Consider the following 14,515-nt stretch of genomic DNA (forward strand, 5'->3'; position numbering starts at 1 on the left):
ACTGTTTGGTCTGCTGCTCGCATATCCTCTCTCGATGAATTTTGGAGGTGTTTTGAGAGCTTTGCTGAGCCTTGTGAGACGTCGGGGCGTGTCCTAATCGTCGTGTAAAGAAAGGACCGATCCGTCTTCTCTTGGAACCTGAGCATGAATTGAGGTTCTGCTTGTTCTTTCGGCAGAGCCAGTTCTGTCGCGGGGAAGGGAATAGCTGGTCATGTTGCCAAGTGAGCTCTTACGATGCTCTTTCAACATTTTTAGGATATACGTACAAACACGATTAGTGACACAGAAGCTTGATCCAGAGGTACGCAAGACCAATGCTGCCGAGTGAACAGAAAGGTCCCGAGAGATATCGTAACGGCACATGCTGCACAACATCGTGGATGAGTCTTCATCTCTTCAAGACAGCCGGGTCGGGCGCTGGCTATTACATCACCAGAGGGCCTTCTACAGCAATCAGCCAAGGCTCAATCGGACTGGTGAGGCCTGCGTGCCAGAAAGCCCGCCCATACCGTTGCGCTCGACGATGACGGGCCGGTGGGTTCTGAGGTCTCTGAGGATGTCGGCGTCGGTTTATCGGGTCTCCTCATATGACGGTGGCGTGTAAGTCGGCACTGAGCTGTACTGGGCCGGGATCTCATACCGCGTGTCTTTGGCTGGTTTTGGCATCGCCTGTCCCCGGAGAGTGGCTTCCAGCACCAATTTCTCGAGGGTCCTGTGCATCGTATTTGGCCTCGTCCTAGGTGAGCATCTATTATCCATGCTCAACTAGTTCTAGGTCGAGAAATTTTATTTTTAAAAGCGATCAAAGGCCGCAGCGCCAATCGACCGTCATCGAATCTTGGGCATCACTAGGGCTATAGGAATCCAACCAAGGCTAAACATGGTCCCAGGACATCTTCTGACAGTGCCTACATTCGATTAATACATAGTAACACACTGACTTGACAGCAATGATCAATTAAGTCACATCTCCCAAGCCTTGAATGCACTTTTGTGCATCTGCTCACTCGGGAGTCCAGTAGACCAGACCATCTCTTCTTGCAGGCGTGCATACTCATCAAATGCCCCCTGGCTAACATCGCACTGCTGTAGTTGCAGTTCATCGACATCATCTGGGGATATAGGTCGAGGCTGCCATATCTGACTCCCAAGGGAATGGAGTTTCGGAGCCTTTTATCCACGCAGAAAAGAGTACTAATGGTAGGAATGGCTGCTCGGCCCGAAGCCATCCAGTTAGGATTTAAACCGGTCGTGCCGTGTCACCCGGACCAAGAGTTAACGTACCTCATTTAGATGGCGTACGCGCACTGGCAGTCGGATAAGGAGATCCCAAGCTGTTAATTTAATTTCGCCCCTTCCCCAACGATCTTTTTACTCGTCGCCTCGACAAAAAAAAAAAAAAAAAAAAAAAAAAAAAAAAAAAAAAAAAAAAGAGAGAGAGAGAAGAAGAAAAAGCACAGTGGCATGCAGTCGCCCAGCAGAGATACTACCATGGAACACCAAAGTCATCCCATTACTATGATTCCGTCATTGGTCCCTCCCAACCCCTTGCAATCGCTGTCGAAATAAATGGGGCCGGGATTCATGCATCGTTGTGGGCAGTGCGTGCCTGTTTCATGTATCAAGGTTGCAAGGTTAAGCCGGACTTGGCCGCACGAACGACTCCTATTCTCTGTTAGAGATCCCCACTATTCCCAGCAAGTCAGTATCCGTAGGTGAGGTACTGTACGTGGTAGGGCTTACAGGGGGTTGGTCGTTTTGGGGGCGCTGTCAAAATCGCCAGCTGGTAGGTAGGTGAGACCCTTTAAGTGGCTTGGTGGCAATGGAAGGTGTCAAGTTAAGCTGTGATGTTGCTCTTGCTATCTATCTCTTTTGATTTATCCACCCCACCTCCACCTCCACCCTCCCTTTTGTTTTGTTCAATTCCTTTGCTTCTTTGCAGTTGTACTGTACCGTACAGTACTGTAATTTCTGTACCGGCATGAAGAGCCGCCTTTGGTTCCTGATTCTTTGGGCTGCACCGCCTTAAGTGACGCTCGCCAAGAGCCTTCAGCATCTCCCTTCAATTTCTCCGAACCAAACAACCCAAACCAAGCTTGCCAAACTGATTGCTTTCATCCCATGTTCCATCCCGCCTTTCCCTGCATTCACCCACACTTTGTCGACCACGTATTATCCCAAATGAGTCTATTGATTCAGGATGGCAGACGGTTCGTCTGATGGCTGGGCACAAACACCACAAAAAAAAAGAAAAAAGAATGCTTTTTGACAACGCATACTTTACTTGTGTGTTTTTTTTAAGGTACGTATTACAGTATGCACGTTGTACTGTATGTTTTGGTCATCTCAAACCCAACCGATTGAAAGAAATACAAGCTTGGCAAGGCCTGCCCAGCCATGGACAGCAATGCGAACCTCCACTGGTACATGGCAAACTGGTGTCGATCTATCTGAGCTCTCTTCGACTCGATGAAGTCGGTCCAACTTACCGTACTGGAATGAATGCGCGGCCAAGTAACCCGCTTTCTAAGGGGGCCGTTTCGACCAGGTCTCTATCCACAAAACTCGCTTCTGGAAGCACCGCCTACCAACTCCAAGACTCCAAGAGAAGGGATAAGCTCCGTTCCCCCGTCTAGGTTGCGCTTTTTTACTACTGTACTGTACTTAAAGTTCCTAGTATATACAGTGGGTAATTACCGGTACATCAAATGCCCGCCTACCATGCATTGCTTGGCAGGTACTTTTCCGCCTTGCTGCCCAGTGCTACTCTGATTTTAATCCCCCTTGTTCGGAGCATTAACTGCAGTCCATAGTATTATACGCCCCGCGACCCGTTCTTCCATTCCCACTCCCAACTGCCTTTCTCCGCCCGCCGCAATGCTTTTGATAGGCGACCTTGGCGACGTTGCATTCTCTAGGCACTCTATCTGTTGGCGAGTGGCGCATGGATATCGATCCCGGCCCTTGCACTAGTTGATCTCGGCGCAGGGCTGGGCTATCGTTCTTTTGCTCAAAAAAAAAAGCCTCCCCCACAACTGCCGGTTCACGTTCTACTGCACGTCTTATATAGTATCTTCGCCATGGCCTATTCCGTGCTCATGTCTCTTCTTTTCTTTTTTTTCTCCTTTTCTCTCACCCCCCACGGCACGGCACCACACGCTCTTTTAGTCTGCCTTCCCGGTTCTTTCTCAACAGCCTTCCTTGTTTCTTTTCTTCACCTTCACAGGTTGGCTTGACGCTCCTTTTTTTAGTTTTGTCGCAGGGCCCGATACAGATATCCTTCACGGTTTATATTCTCAAGGAGTTCCCGCATAACCTACTCCCACTTGAGCCAAAGGTCTCCCTTTTACCTTTCAACTTTCGTTCTACCCCGTCAGAACCTACTCCCTTCTTGACGGCCACGGTTTTGGGGTTAGCAAATCCGTTTGCATACATTCCCGCACTTGGTTTATCTTGTTTGCCCTTTGTGCAAACAATTTTTTAAGCTTTGTTGAAGCCTTTCGATTCGTAACTACCGGGAAAGAGAAAGACATCTAGAGGAACCAACAGGACAAGAGCCCATTGTCTTTTGCCGAAATATACCAGATCTCAAGACACATCACTACCGACCAGACACCTCCTAATCCAACCGCCATCATGCTTTTCCAAACATCCACCATTCTCGCCCTCCTCCCAGCCCTCGCGGCCGCCATCCGCGCCCCCAACAAAGAAGGCCTCAAGCTCGTCTTCGAGGAGACCTTTGACGGCCCCGCTGGCGCCACGGTCAACGAGGACACATGGCAGATCGCTCTCAACATCAACTCCAACAACGAGCACCAGGTGTACACGACCTCCAACGACAACATGCAGATCTCGGGTGGCGGCTCCCTGCAGATCGTGCCGCGCCGCCACGCCGACGGGTCCTGGACCTCGGGCCGCATCGAGTCCCGCGACTCGTGGACCGCCCCTCCCGGCGGTGTCATGCAGATCGAGGGCAGCATTCGGCTCGGCTGGAACCTGCAGGGCAGCAAGCAGGGCATCTGGCCCGCCTTTTGGACCCTGGGCGACGCCCTCCGCCACGGCACCGAGTGGCCGCAGTGCGGCGAGATCGACATCATGGAGCAGGTCAGCGGCGCCCCGACTGCCTACGCCACCGTCCACTGCGACGTGTACCCGGGTGGCCGCTGCCAGGAGCCCCTGGGCCGCCAGGGAACCACTTCCATGTCGGACGATGACTGGCACGCCTGGGCCGTCAAGATCGACCGCACCGATAACGACTGGACCCGCCAGGTCATCACCTGGACAAAGGACGGTGCCGAGTTCCACAGGCTCACCGGCGACATGATCGGTGACCAGGGCATCTGGGGCACCATCGCCCACAGCCCGCTGTACGTTCTCTTGAACGTTGCAGTCGGTGGAAACTGTGAGTGTCTTTTTTTTCCCCCTCTTATTTTTTGACTTGCCATCATTGTTTCATAAATGTTTTATATACTAACCTTTCCTTCTCCACCAGGGCCCGGAGCACCCAACGACGCTACCTTGGATGGTTACGGCAGCATGATGGAAGTTCAATACGTTGCCGTCTACACATCGTAGGCTCCCTTGGGACTCGAAAAAGAAAGAAAAAATCGGAGCAAAGTCAGCTAAAATCCGCGCCGTGGTTTATCGGAACGGCAAGAAAATAGCTGAGAATTTTCCACCTAACGACTGCATGACCTCTTTTTTTGTTTTTATTTTCAAACGGGATGGCCCCCCCAGCGCATGTTTTATCCGCCTTGTCTTTTTTTTGAGTAGGTCAGGACCTTTTTTAGATGGTGATAACAGTTCACATTAGGGACTTTTTTGTTTGTGGAAACAACAAGAGAAAAAAAAAAAAGTATAAACTCTTCTCGGTATACATATTACATAACTCTTGAATCATATTCCGGTATATAGATGATGAATATACAGCAAAGCTGGTGTCGAAAACTATCTCTTGAACTTTTTTTCTTTCTTTTTCTCTTCAGTCAACCCCCCTTTTTTTTCCACTCAGCCAGCTCAAATGATCCCATAAGCCACGCAGCTTGACATCAAAGCAACCCTTCGGAGCAATTGAGTCCATTGATGAAAAACGAGACCCGGCCACAACAAATTTACACATCGGCTAGTCTTACCCAACTCATCAAGCAAACACAATGACAAACGACTTTTGTTTCACCCACCCCTCTTCAAACCCACTTGCCGCTATGCTATGCTTGCTATATGCCGGCGTTCATACGCCCAGCAAGGAAACAAGTGGTGACTTGAGAATTTAAGTCAAAAAAGCAAAAATATGAGTCTTTGAATTCATCTGTTTTTCCGCCATTCACAACCCCATAACTCACATATTTATCACTCAAGATGAGCCCAACAGCACAACTCAGTCTTTCCCAAACACGTCCTCCCCGCTGTCGATCCTCCCAACGCTCCAAATCTCCTTCTCGTCCTCGACCTCATCGTTGGACAATCCCAGTCCGCCGGCGCCTCCCTCGGCCTCTCTCCTCTCCCGCACCTGCGCACCGAGCCGGAGCGCGACACGTTTGAAGTAGTCCTGCATGCTCCGTTTGGCGTTGGCCGGCATGCTCTCTCCCACGGGGCTGGCCATGAACTTATCAAAGACCTTGCTCTCGTCGTCGGCGACGTTGAACAGCGACACAAACGCCGCCTCAGCTGCCAGCTTGACCGGGATGACCGGATCGCGGACCGAGGCGAACACGGGCCCAGCCAGCTGTGGCAGGTGCGGTCGCGCCAGATCCATGTTGACGCGAGAAACGGTCCGCACCACGACGAGCGAAAGTCGTCGCGAATCGGTGGGGTTACCCGGCCCAACAGTGTTTGCCAGGGCCTCGAACACAGCCTTGGTATGCTCAAACGGCTTGGACTGTTCGTTCAAGAGGTATTTGCCAGCAGCGAGAATCGAGTTGTCTGCGATTATGGCCTGCCGAGACAAAGAATTGGGTTAGTAATAATGCTTTCGAAAATCCTAGATCAATCAGGGAAGTAGGGGATGATGGAACCATCCACCCCCGGAGACGTACAGTTTTGCTCGAAATGCCCTGTACCAAGAGCTCAGGAAGCTCGTCTGCAAACGGTCCCTCCATTATGGCGGCCGGAGCGTCCAACAGTACAGCGTTCAGGCCCAACACACTTGAGCTCGTCGGTGTGGGAGTCAATACTCTTGACTTGATAAGGTTATGCGCCGCATCCCCGGACACATTTTTGACGAGAGCACCCAGAAGCTTGGCGTTGGTGACGGTCATGGCGTCGTCCTTTTCATCCGTCTCCATATCAATGAGACCCAGCACGGCGGCACGAGACGGCTCACCCATGTTGGCGCCGGCTTTGCTAATAACCTCGAACAGCGCCTTGAGCATTGCGTTCCGGACACCTGGATCCGTTGTCTTGGAGCCCGTCACCAGCTCAGCAATAAGGGGATCAACACGCGGTGTATATTTGATGAGTGTGCCGAGCGCCTTGGCTGCGCGTGATCGTAGTTGCTCTGACGTCGTGTCGGCGAGCGACTTGGCAAATGTGCGCTGCAACTGTGGCAGGAATGGCTTCAATGCCGTTGGCATCTTCTCCAAAAGGTTGTTGAGAGTCAGAAGGATGGCGGACTTGACCTCAGTCGAACGCTCCGAAACGACACGAATAAGCGGACCAGTGATTTGAACGACGAATGGCTTGAGGGAGGCCTCGCTTGTCCTGGCGACAATATCGGAGATGGCGAGTGCCGATTGTATCTTTTGGTCCGGTGTTCCATTCATCAGACCTTGCAAGAAGATGGGTAGAATGGCACCGACACCTTTGGGAAGCTCAAAGCCCTTAAGGTTATTACCAGCGACACCAACCTGGAGCAAGGTCTGTCTGGTTGATACAACTAATGCCTCCATCTCTTCCTTCCTGAGCTTCTTGGTAAATTCACTCAGAGCACTCCAAGCAGCCTTGACGACTTCCATGTCAGAGTCATCAAACGAAATGAGTAGTGAGCGAATGATGTCTTGGTTGTAACGCGAGTAGTCGACATCTGTAGCCGCAAAGAACCTGGCCAACTGCTTGCCAGTCGCCGCACGTTTACGGTGGTCCTCATGTTTGGTAAGCTGAAGAAGAACGTTCATGACTGTGTTCAGTCCATCGTACTCATCGATTGACGAAATAACGGTGTGGAACGAGGCATCCAGCTCCTCACGAAGAGAATCATCCTTGCAGTTGACCAAGTTGTCCATGAGTGAGTTGATAATGTTGGGCAGGCGACGGTTCATAGCCGCACCGGCGACACGGGACAGCGAGGCAAGTGCCTTGGCGTTGAATGCTGAGATAGGGGGCGCAATGAGAGTGGGTATCAGGTTCGGGAGAATGATGTTCGATCGGGTCGTTTCCGTCAACAGTGTCAACAAGGCAGACAAGGCGTTCTCGGCCTCATCCTCGGAGCGAAGTAGGTTGAGTAGGAATGGCAAGACCTGGTCGACCGCACGCTTGCCAAGGATCTGTTGCAAAGAGTCGAACGCCTCGGCGGCAGCCTCACGAACCTCAGTGTCCGAGTCGGTGAGTGCTGTCCTAACGACCGAGATAAGGATCTTCTCGTGCTCTTCCAGAGCCTCTTCAGAAGCCGACGAGATGAGTTCCTTGAGGGCCAAGCAGATACCCTGCCTGGCGTCGACATCTGTAGAGGTCTGAAGGCCTTCCTCGAGTGTTGGCAACAAGCTTGAGAGGACGTTGTCGCCAGCCTTTCGGATAAGCTCTCCGAGGGCATTACTGGCAATCACCTTGTGCTCCATATTGGTGCTACCCAAGCGACGGATAATAAGCTGCGTAAGAGTAGGCACCAGCTCCTTGAGAGTCTTGGGGCTGGAAACCAGTGCCTTCCAGACTGCGACGGCTGCGGCACGAACAGAGGTTGCAGTATCGCACCTGCAGATGTAAAGTGCCGATAGGATCTTATTGCGCTTCTCATCGCCAAGCGCTTCACGGAGCGAGTTACCGGCCTCCTTGACCTTTTCTTCTTCGTCCTCGTCGCCATCTTCAGTCTTGCCAGATATTCCAGTAAGGTTGAACAACAGATCTCCGACAAGCTCCACGGAGCTGAGACGGATGCGGTAGCTGTCGTCTGCGAGACCACGCTCCAGCTCGGGAAGTAGCAAGTCAACGGCACGGACGGCAAAATTCTTGACGAGAAGTCTACCAGCCTTGAGTGCAGTCTCACGGATGGCCTCGATATCATCAGCAAGACCAGATAGAATAGGTGGAATGATCCTGCCAAGGTAGTTGGCGAAGCTGTTGCCGAAGCATACGGGCAAGAATATGAAAAGAGACATGAAGCCCTCGCGAACCGCAGGCTTGGAAGACTTGACGTTTTGCAGGATTGTGGGGAGAGTCTCCTCCAGGCGCGTGGTACCCAGGCCAGCGAGCACCTCGCTGAGTGCTTGGGCAGAACCAAGACGGTCGCCAGCTCCCGTGTCCGACTTGAGGGTCTGCATAAGTCCGGGGATGAGGTCTGGCAGCGCCTCTTCTCCGAGCTTCTCCATGAGTGAACCCAGAGCTCTTGACGCAGTAGCACGAGTGGTCGGCACAGGATCAACCACGGCAATCTTGAGACCTGCAACGAGGACAGGCAGATGCGAGACCAGGTCTTTCCTTTCAGTAAGATGAGCAAGACTGCCAATGACCTGCGATGCTTTGCGCTTGGTATTGGAACGGTCCGCCAGACCACGCTGCAGGATACGACTGATGAGTGCAAGTGACGGGGCGTCGAGGTAATGGACGAATTGGACCTTGATGAGCGAGTCGAGTGCCTCATCGGTGTATTTTGTGGGGTCACTGAGGGCCTTAAGCAGAATGTCCACCAGTCCCTTCACTTCAGGGTTGCTGATGACCTCACCGAATCGTTTCAAACTCTTGTTGGCTCCAGACCGCACCTCCTTGTGACTGTCATTAAGCACAGCCGTGAGCGGCGGAATGATCTCTGGTAGACTCAACGCAAGCTGTTGCGGGTCCAGGTAAGCCATGGCACCCAGGAGATCACATGCACCCTTCTTACTACGCCATTGATCATCGTCTAGACCCCTGAGCAGCGTAGGCAGGATCTGCTTGACACCATAGGAGCTCAACCTGGCAAAGCACGCCTTAGCTGAAGCCAAAGCAGCATCACGGACGTTCGCATTTGAGTCTCCAAAACCGGCCAACAGCTGCGGAACAATCTGGATCACATAAGGCTCAAACAAACGACCCAAAATGGTAGCCAGCAGCTCGTACGCCAGTAGCGCAGATTCCCTTTGGTTTGCCTCTTTCTTGTTCTCCAATGCACTGTGGAGATTTGACATGATTCGGAACTCGCGCAGTGAGGCAATGCCCCTGCCAAGCACCAGACCTGCCAGGCCGTATGCCGCACCTCGTTGGACGGCGTACTTCTTGGACGTAAGCAATGTCTCCATGACCTCGTCAAAATACTTGGATGACTTGTTGCCGCATGCCTTGACAAGTGGGGGCAAGCATTCAGCGATCGCATATTGAACCGCCTCAGAGGGTGTGCTCAGAGTAGCGATCAGTCGTTCGATAACCACAGGGATCTTTGCATCCCCAGCCTTGAGATGGCGAGCGAGGGCACCATACATGATAATCACGGCCTCATTGACCCTGTCGGCCGCAGCTGAACCTTTATCTGGTGCCTCAAGGGTGGTCTCAAAAGTCTTCATCAGCTTGTCGACCATTCCCTTACCGTGGATCTCGATAGCCTTGTTAGCAGCCTCAAGCATCTCTGCACGGACAGATGCATTTTGGTCTCCAAGAGGGCCTTGTTCGATGAGGAAAGCAAAGAAAGAATCCAAGTGTTCCCTCTTGAGATAAGGCGAGAGTTCTTTGAAAGACGAAGCAATACCATGCCTGGCCTCCCATGGATCGGACAAGTCCATCTTCTTCGGCATGCCAAACTCATCCAGCTCAGGCACCCGGGGCTTGGCAAATTCGACATAAGCCAATCGGAGCTTCTCAAGGACGAGGTTAACCGTTTCGGGATGATTACTGCAAGCATCGGCAAGAGCCCTAGAGGCAGCCTTGCGCAGCTGGCCGTCTTTGCTCTCCAGATATGGCAGCATTTTGACAGGAACGTCCTTTGACGTCTGAAAACCGCTTTCCTCCCAAATTTCCTTGGCTAACTCAACATTCTCCTCGCTGTCCTCATGGCAGGCGATCCAAATCTCCTCAGAGAACTCGAGCTCACTCATGTCCACATCTGCACTGATGGACTGCAGGACCGTCGTGCGCACACTTGTCTGTGGCACGATGGCGCCACGGGCGACTACGCCAATTTCCTTCTCGCTGATGTTTGGTGCCACGCAGCGGACCATGTCAGAGAAGCAGTCCCTGATGATCTTGTAGTGCTGGTTGTAAACCTGCATTGATGAAATTAGCGTCTCGAGCATTTGCGCTCTGGGAAGCGCCTCGGACGAAGCCGTATCTGTGTGGAAAGACAAGAGCTCTGTCGCCAAGACAAGATGAGTGTCTCTGTCCTCCGCTGTGGCGCCGAAACCACCCTTGTTCAAAATGAGGAGAGCCAGAGGGAGCATGTAGTTGACAGAAACAACGTCAAATGGGCGCTGCTCTCCAGCAAAACGAAGGCGGTACATGACTCTTGTGACAAGGTCCTCGAACGGCTCAGCTTTAAGGTTTTCAGGAAGAAGTTCGACACCATGAGCTCTCAGTGTAGCTACGCCTATGAACTGGCGGAAGGAGCCCAAGCGGCTAGAAACGCGATCTGCACATGCCAGATATGCCATCGCGGCTGCATCTCCTGTAATAAGGCATGCTCCAGCGTCAACGGCCTCCAGAAGCGCGTTGACGGCCGGGCCCATCCATAATGTAGCATCGGTAGGAGGACCAGTTGCAAGACTTTTGATAACACCGACACCTCGCATGACCTTGGCAGCAACCCCGCGGACTCGTTCGCGGATCGCCGCCTCCTTCTTCAGCTGAGCATCGACCTTAGCCTTTTCGTCTGCCGATAGCTTCTTTGGCTGACCCTTTTTCTCTGCAAGCTGGGCTCTGAGTTCCGCTTCCCACTTGAGAGTATCAGCGTCCTTGCCCTTGGTGGACACAGTGGTGGTGCCCTTCTTGGCTAGCACATCGACGAATGCGGTTCCCTCTGGTGTTCTAAAAATAGCAGCTTCAAGGGGCCCGATGTCTTTCAGCTCCGAAGTATCAAGATCATGCTGTATCAGCTGGATGATACGGGGAGTCATGACTTCGGGTGCAACAAAAACAAGCTCGACTGCGGCTTTATATGAGGCAGTTCGGATGGCATCAGACTAGACAAAATCTTGTTAGCATAGTAAAAAGGTTCAAGCCGACAAACCTAGATTCTTACCTTCTGATCAAAGCTGCTTCGAAGAGCAACTTCTTGGAGCAACGCCTTTTCATGCTTGGTTGCAAGTTGACCAGGGTCTAATCCAGACCTCAAGCAAAGATCAATCCAGCTCAAGCGAGGGACAATGTCAGACCGGGCAAGGACAAGCAGTGAGCACAATTGTCGTTCTAGGGCCTCTTTCCCGGCTTCTTCGGTGAATTTTGGTGGCAGTTCATGAGAAGACGGGCAAATCGCCCTGAGTATGAGATGCAAATATTTGTTTTCGGCTTTTGCAAGAGCCGCAGCACTGTCTTTTTCGCCCTCCTCGACTGACTCTAGCCAAGACCACATGCCGCCGATGACCGCAGTCGAGATTCGCTCGGGGTTGCTGAGGTACAGCTCCGACAGACGCTTGCAAAGATCAACGCGAACTTGTGGTCCAGTAGCGGGCGAAGAAATTAGATAGATAAGGGCTTGAGCCCAGGCAATCGAGACATCAGAGTCCCCATCCTCGGGAAGCTCTGCAACCACGGATGCCAAAGCACGATAGAACCATTCCAAATCCTCATCAGTTGACAGTTTGCTGAAGAGCTTAGGGTTCAGCAGAAACGATGGCTTGGGCTCCCAAACAAGGCATTGTTTCGACACGGAAAACTTCTTCAGAAGTGACTCAATGGGAGCAGCCTTGTTCGTTTGAAATATGGATGGAGCAACGGTGCAAATCACATAGGCGCCTACGATAAGCCCACTCTGCGACGCAGCCAATGGATTCGCGACAGCCTCGTTGTAGGTCTCGAACAAGACTGGGAAAATGACCTCTTGTACTTTTGGTGCTACCTTTGAATCAGGAAGACTGCAGCTGTACAAAAGTAGGTCTCCAGCCGACAGGACCCAAATCTTCCTGGACCCGGGCTTTTTGTCGGCGAGACCCTTCTTGTAACCATCGAGAGCTGCAGCAGGAACTTCAACTCCTGAGTTTAGTAGAGTCTTGACCGAGCAGAGAAGAGCTTTTGTCTCTGCCACCAAAGCCGGCTCATTACCCTCCTTCCCAGCGACGGCCGGCACAGCACCGCAAATCTTGGTTGCATTAGCCTCATTCGTAGCAACAGCAGTCAGCATCTCGGCATGGATAGCTCTCTGCTCAGCCGAAGCAATCTTGCCTCCTTTTAACGGAGTGACAATTTCATCGGTGGCCTTTCCCAGGGTTTCAGCGTCAGCAGAGCGCGCCACAACCTTTCTGAAAGCTGTGAGTGCACCCGAGCGAATGGTAGCATTGGTAGACTTGGCGTTTGCCAGCAGAGGCTTGAGCAGGTTCTTGCTCAGTACAGATGAAAGGTCGTAGTCACTCGGTAGCGCGTCAACGAGGGGTGTGATAAGGTCGTTCAGTACGATCTCGGGTGCACGGAGCAACCCCTTTTCCAATGCCGGTGTGACCTCCTTGCCCAAGTCCTCGAGCGTGACAAAAGAGTGGAAGAAATCATGAAGACCCTTGGCAAAGTGACTGGGCACTTGCGACTTCGACCCAATAATCTCCCTAGTGTAGAAGCCAAAGAATTGGGGCTTCAGTTTCTCCAGTATCGGCTTGGCATAGTCCTTCCGTGCACATACGCCTGCGATGACTCCTAACGTTGGGGCATACTTGGCTGTTGGCGCCGCTCCCTTGGTTGCCAACAGCTGCACCGAATCTGTGATTGACTTCTCCCGAGTCTTTTCAATGGATACGAGTTTCCGGAACGCCCTACGGGTAATAACCAGAGCGGAACGCCCTAGGTTGTTCCTGCATTGCGGCTGCAAACACTTTTCTAGGCAGTCTGAGGTAGCCAACAATAATTCTTTCCCGAGCTTCTCCCACAACTCAGTTTCCCCTAGGTGTTCGATGAGCAGGCTAGACCATTCTAGGAGGACAAAGGCATTGGCTGGTGCGATTGTTGGCTTCTGGCTCTCCTTTCTGATGGCGGCTACGAGAGCCGTGAGGAGCTTTTCTTCCTTGGCTTTAGCGAGTAGGACGAGGCAGCGCTGGACGGCTTGTCGGGACGGTCGATCGGCGTATGAAGAATGGGTTAAGAACAGAACGCCCAGCAGCTTTGATAGGCTTGCTTGATCGAGAACTGTAGCGCAACGGTAACATGTTAGTGATTCGAACCAAGCCAGGCTGGGTGTAGTCTACCTGTGATAGGCTGATTGCAGGGCCCTGGAGTGGCATACCATTCTGGGAAATCTTGTCTTCGACGATGCGCAGCTGTGAAGTGCGCGCGTTGGTCGAAGACGACAGGAGGACTTGTTTTATGGCGACGAGGTCTACTTGACCCGGACCGTCTCCGTTCACCACATCTGCTGTCATTTTGATGCCTCGAGGCTATCTGACATCGCGGGCGCCTCGCGGGGTATGCTACCGGAATAACGTATCTGCTTCAAGTACACAGACACCCGTTGTTGCTTTATTTTGGGAATCAATATATCGAGGGTTGCTGTGGCTTGCAGCAAAGGAATGATTGCGTTGCGGTCACTTTTGCCCAAAGCTCCACCCTGCATCAAACGCCGCACCGTAACTTTCGTCCAACATTCAAACGAGCTCTTTTGGTGGGGTTATTGCCGGGCGGTCAAGACAGTGAACGACTAGAACGACAGGGGTACCTATGAGAGGAGGGCAGACAGCTCTCACTTCGCTACGCAATGTCGGCAAAGTTCTTAAAGTACGTTTTGCTACCGTTTAGGCTGATTTTAGTCTACTTTCCTAGGTGTCTGGCTTAAGGGGAGTATCTGTTATCAATCTCAAAAAAGTTTTTACACTTTTTTTGTATGTTGATCTGGTCTGAACCCCGCATTTGACATATTGGACAGCTAATGTTCACGTCAGGTACCCCAGCCGTATAAGCGACATCACTATTCTTATTTTCCGCTAAAGGCAAGCAAGGCAAGGTACCCAACGCAAGTCAACGGTAAGGTATTCGATTTTTCTTTCTTTTGTTCCTTCCCGATTTGTCAACCAACCAAAACGCACAAGTTACTCTTGCTAGACCCACAAGTGACTGGAGAAGAGCCCGGGCCTTACAGTGGAGGAACTTAGTTTGTATGACAAGAAGACAACTGGGAATTCTTGATCGTCAATTTTCTCGGGCAGTTAACGATCGACAACAACAACGTTACCACCACGTCGTTGCAGAAAAAGAAGAAAAGATACAA

General features: G+C 51.9%; 4 protein-coding genes across 4 annotated transcripts; 2 read left to right on the top strand and 2 right to left on the bottom strand.

The window, feature by feature from the left end:
- Positions 1 to 857: 857 nt before the first annotated feature.
- Positions 858 to 1,361, bottom strand: PgNI_02891 (uncharacterized protein). Its single transcript, XM_031122948.1, has 2 exons — positions 1,285 to 1,361; positions 858 to 1,210 (listed from the first exon to the last, which is right to left on the bottom strand). The coding sequence occupies exon 2, from the start codon at positions 1,110 to 1,112 to the stop codon at positions 909 to 911; it is 204 nt and encodes a 67-aa protein (XP_030985223.1). The 5' UTR covers positions 1,113 to 1,210; positions 1,285 to 1,361; the 3' UTR covers positions 858 to 908.
- Positions 1,362 to 2,200: 839 nt separating this feature from the next.
- Positions 2,201 to 2,636, top strand: PgNI_02892 (uncharacterized protein; the record flags this gene model as incomplete). The annotated part of the gene is made up of 2 exons (XM_031122949.1): positions 2,201 to 2,210; positions 2,368 to 2,636. The coding sequence occupies 2 exons, from the start codon at positions 2,201 to 2,203 to the stop codon at positions 2,634 to 2,636; spliced, it is 279 nt and encodes a 92-aa protein (XP_030985220.1).
- A 1,000-nt stretch (positions 2,637 to 3,636) lies between these two features.
- Positions 3,637 to 4,945, top strand: PgNI_02893 (uncharacterized protein; the record flags this gene model as incomplete). The annotated part of the gene is made up of 2 exons (XM_031122950.1): positions 3,637 to 4,402; positions 4,493 to 4,945. 2 exons carry the CDS (start codon positions 3,637 to 3,639, stop codon positions 4,573 to 4,575), a joined length of 849 nt encoding a protein of 282 aa, XP_030985221.1. The 3' UTR covers positions 4,576 to 4,945.
- A 133-nt stretch (positions 4,946 to 5,078) lies between these two features.
- PgNI_02894 (uncharacterized protein) lies at positions 5,079 to 13,851 on the bottom strand. Its single transcript, XM_031122951.1, has 4 exons — positions 13,538 to 13,851; positions 11,354 to 13,440; positions 6,036 to 11,294; positions 5,079 to 5,935 (listed from the first exon to the last, which is right to left on the bottom strand). Exons 1-4 carry the CDS (start codon positions 13,671 to 13,673, stop codon positions 5,378 to 5,380), a joined length of 8,040 nt encoding a protein of 2,679 aa, XP_030985218.1. The 5' UTR covers positions 13,674 to 13,851; the 3' UTR covers positions 5,079 to 5,377.
- Positions 13,852 to 14,515: the final 664 nt, after the last annotated feature.

The sequence above is a fragment of the Pyricularia grisea genome (genome assembly GCF_004355905.1).
Source record: "Pyricularia grisea strain NI907 chromosome Unknown Pyricularia_grisea_NI907_Scaffold_2, whole genome shotgun sequence".
Lineage (NCBI taxonomy): Eukaryota > Fungi > Ascomycota > Sordariomycetes > Magnaporthales > Pyriculariaceae > Pyricularia > Pyricularia grisea.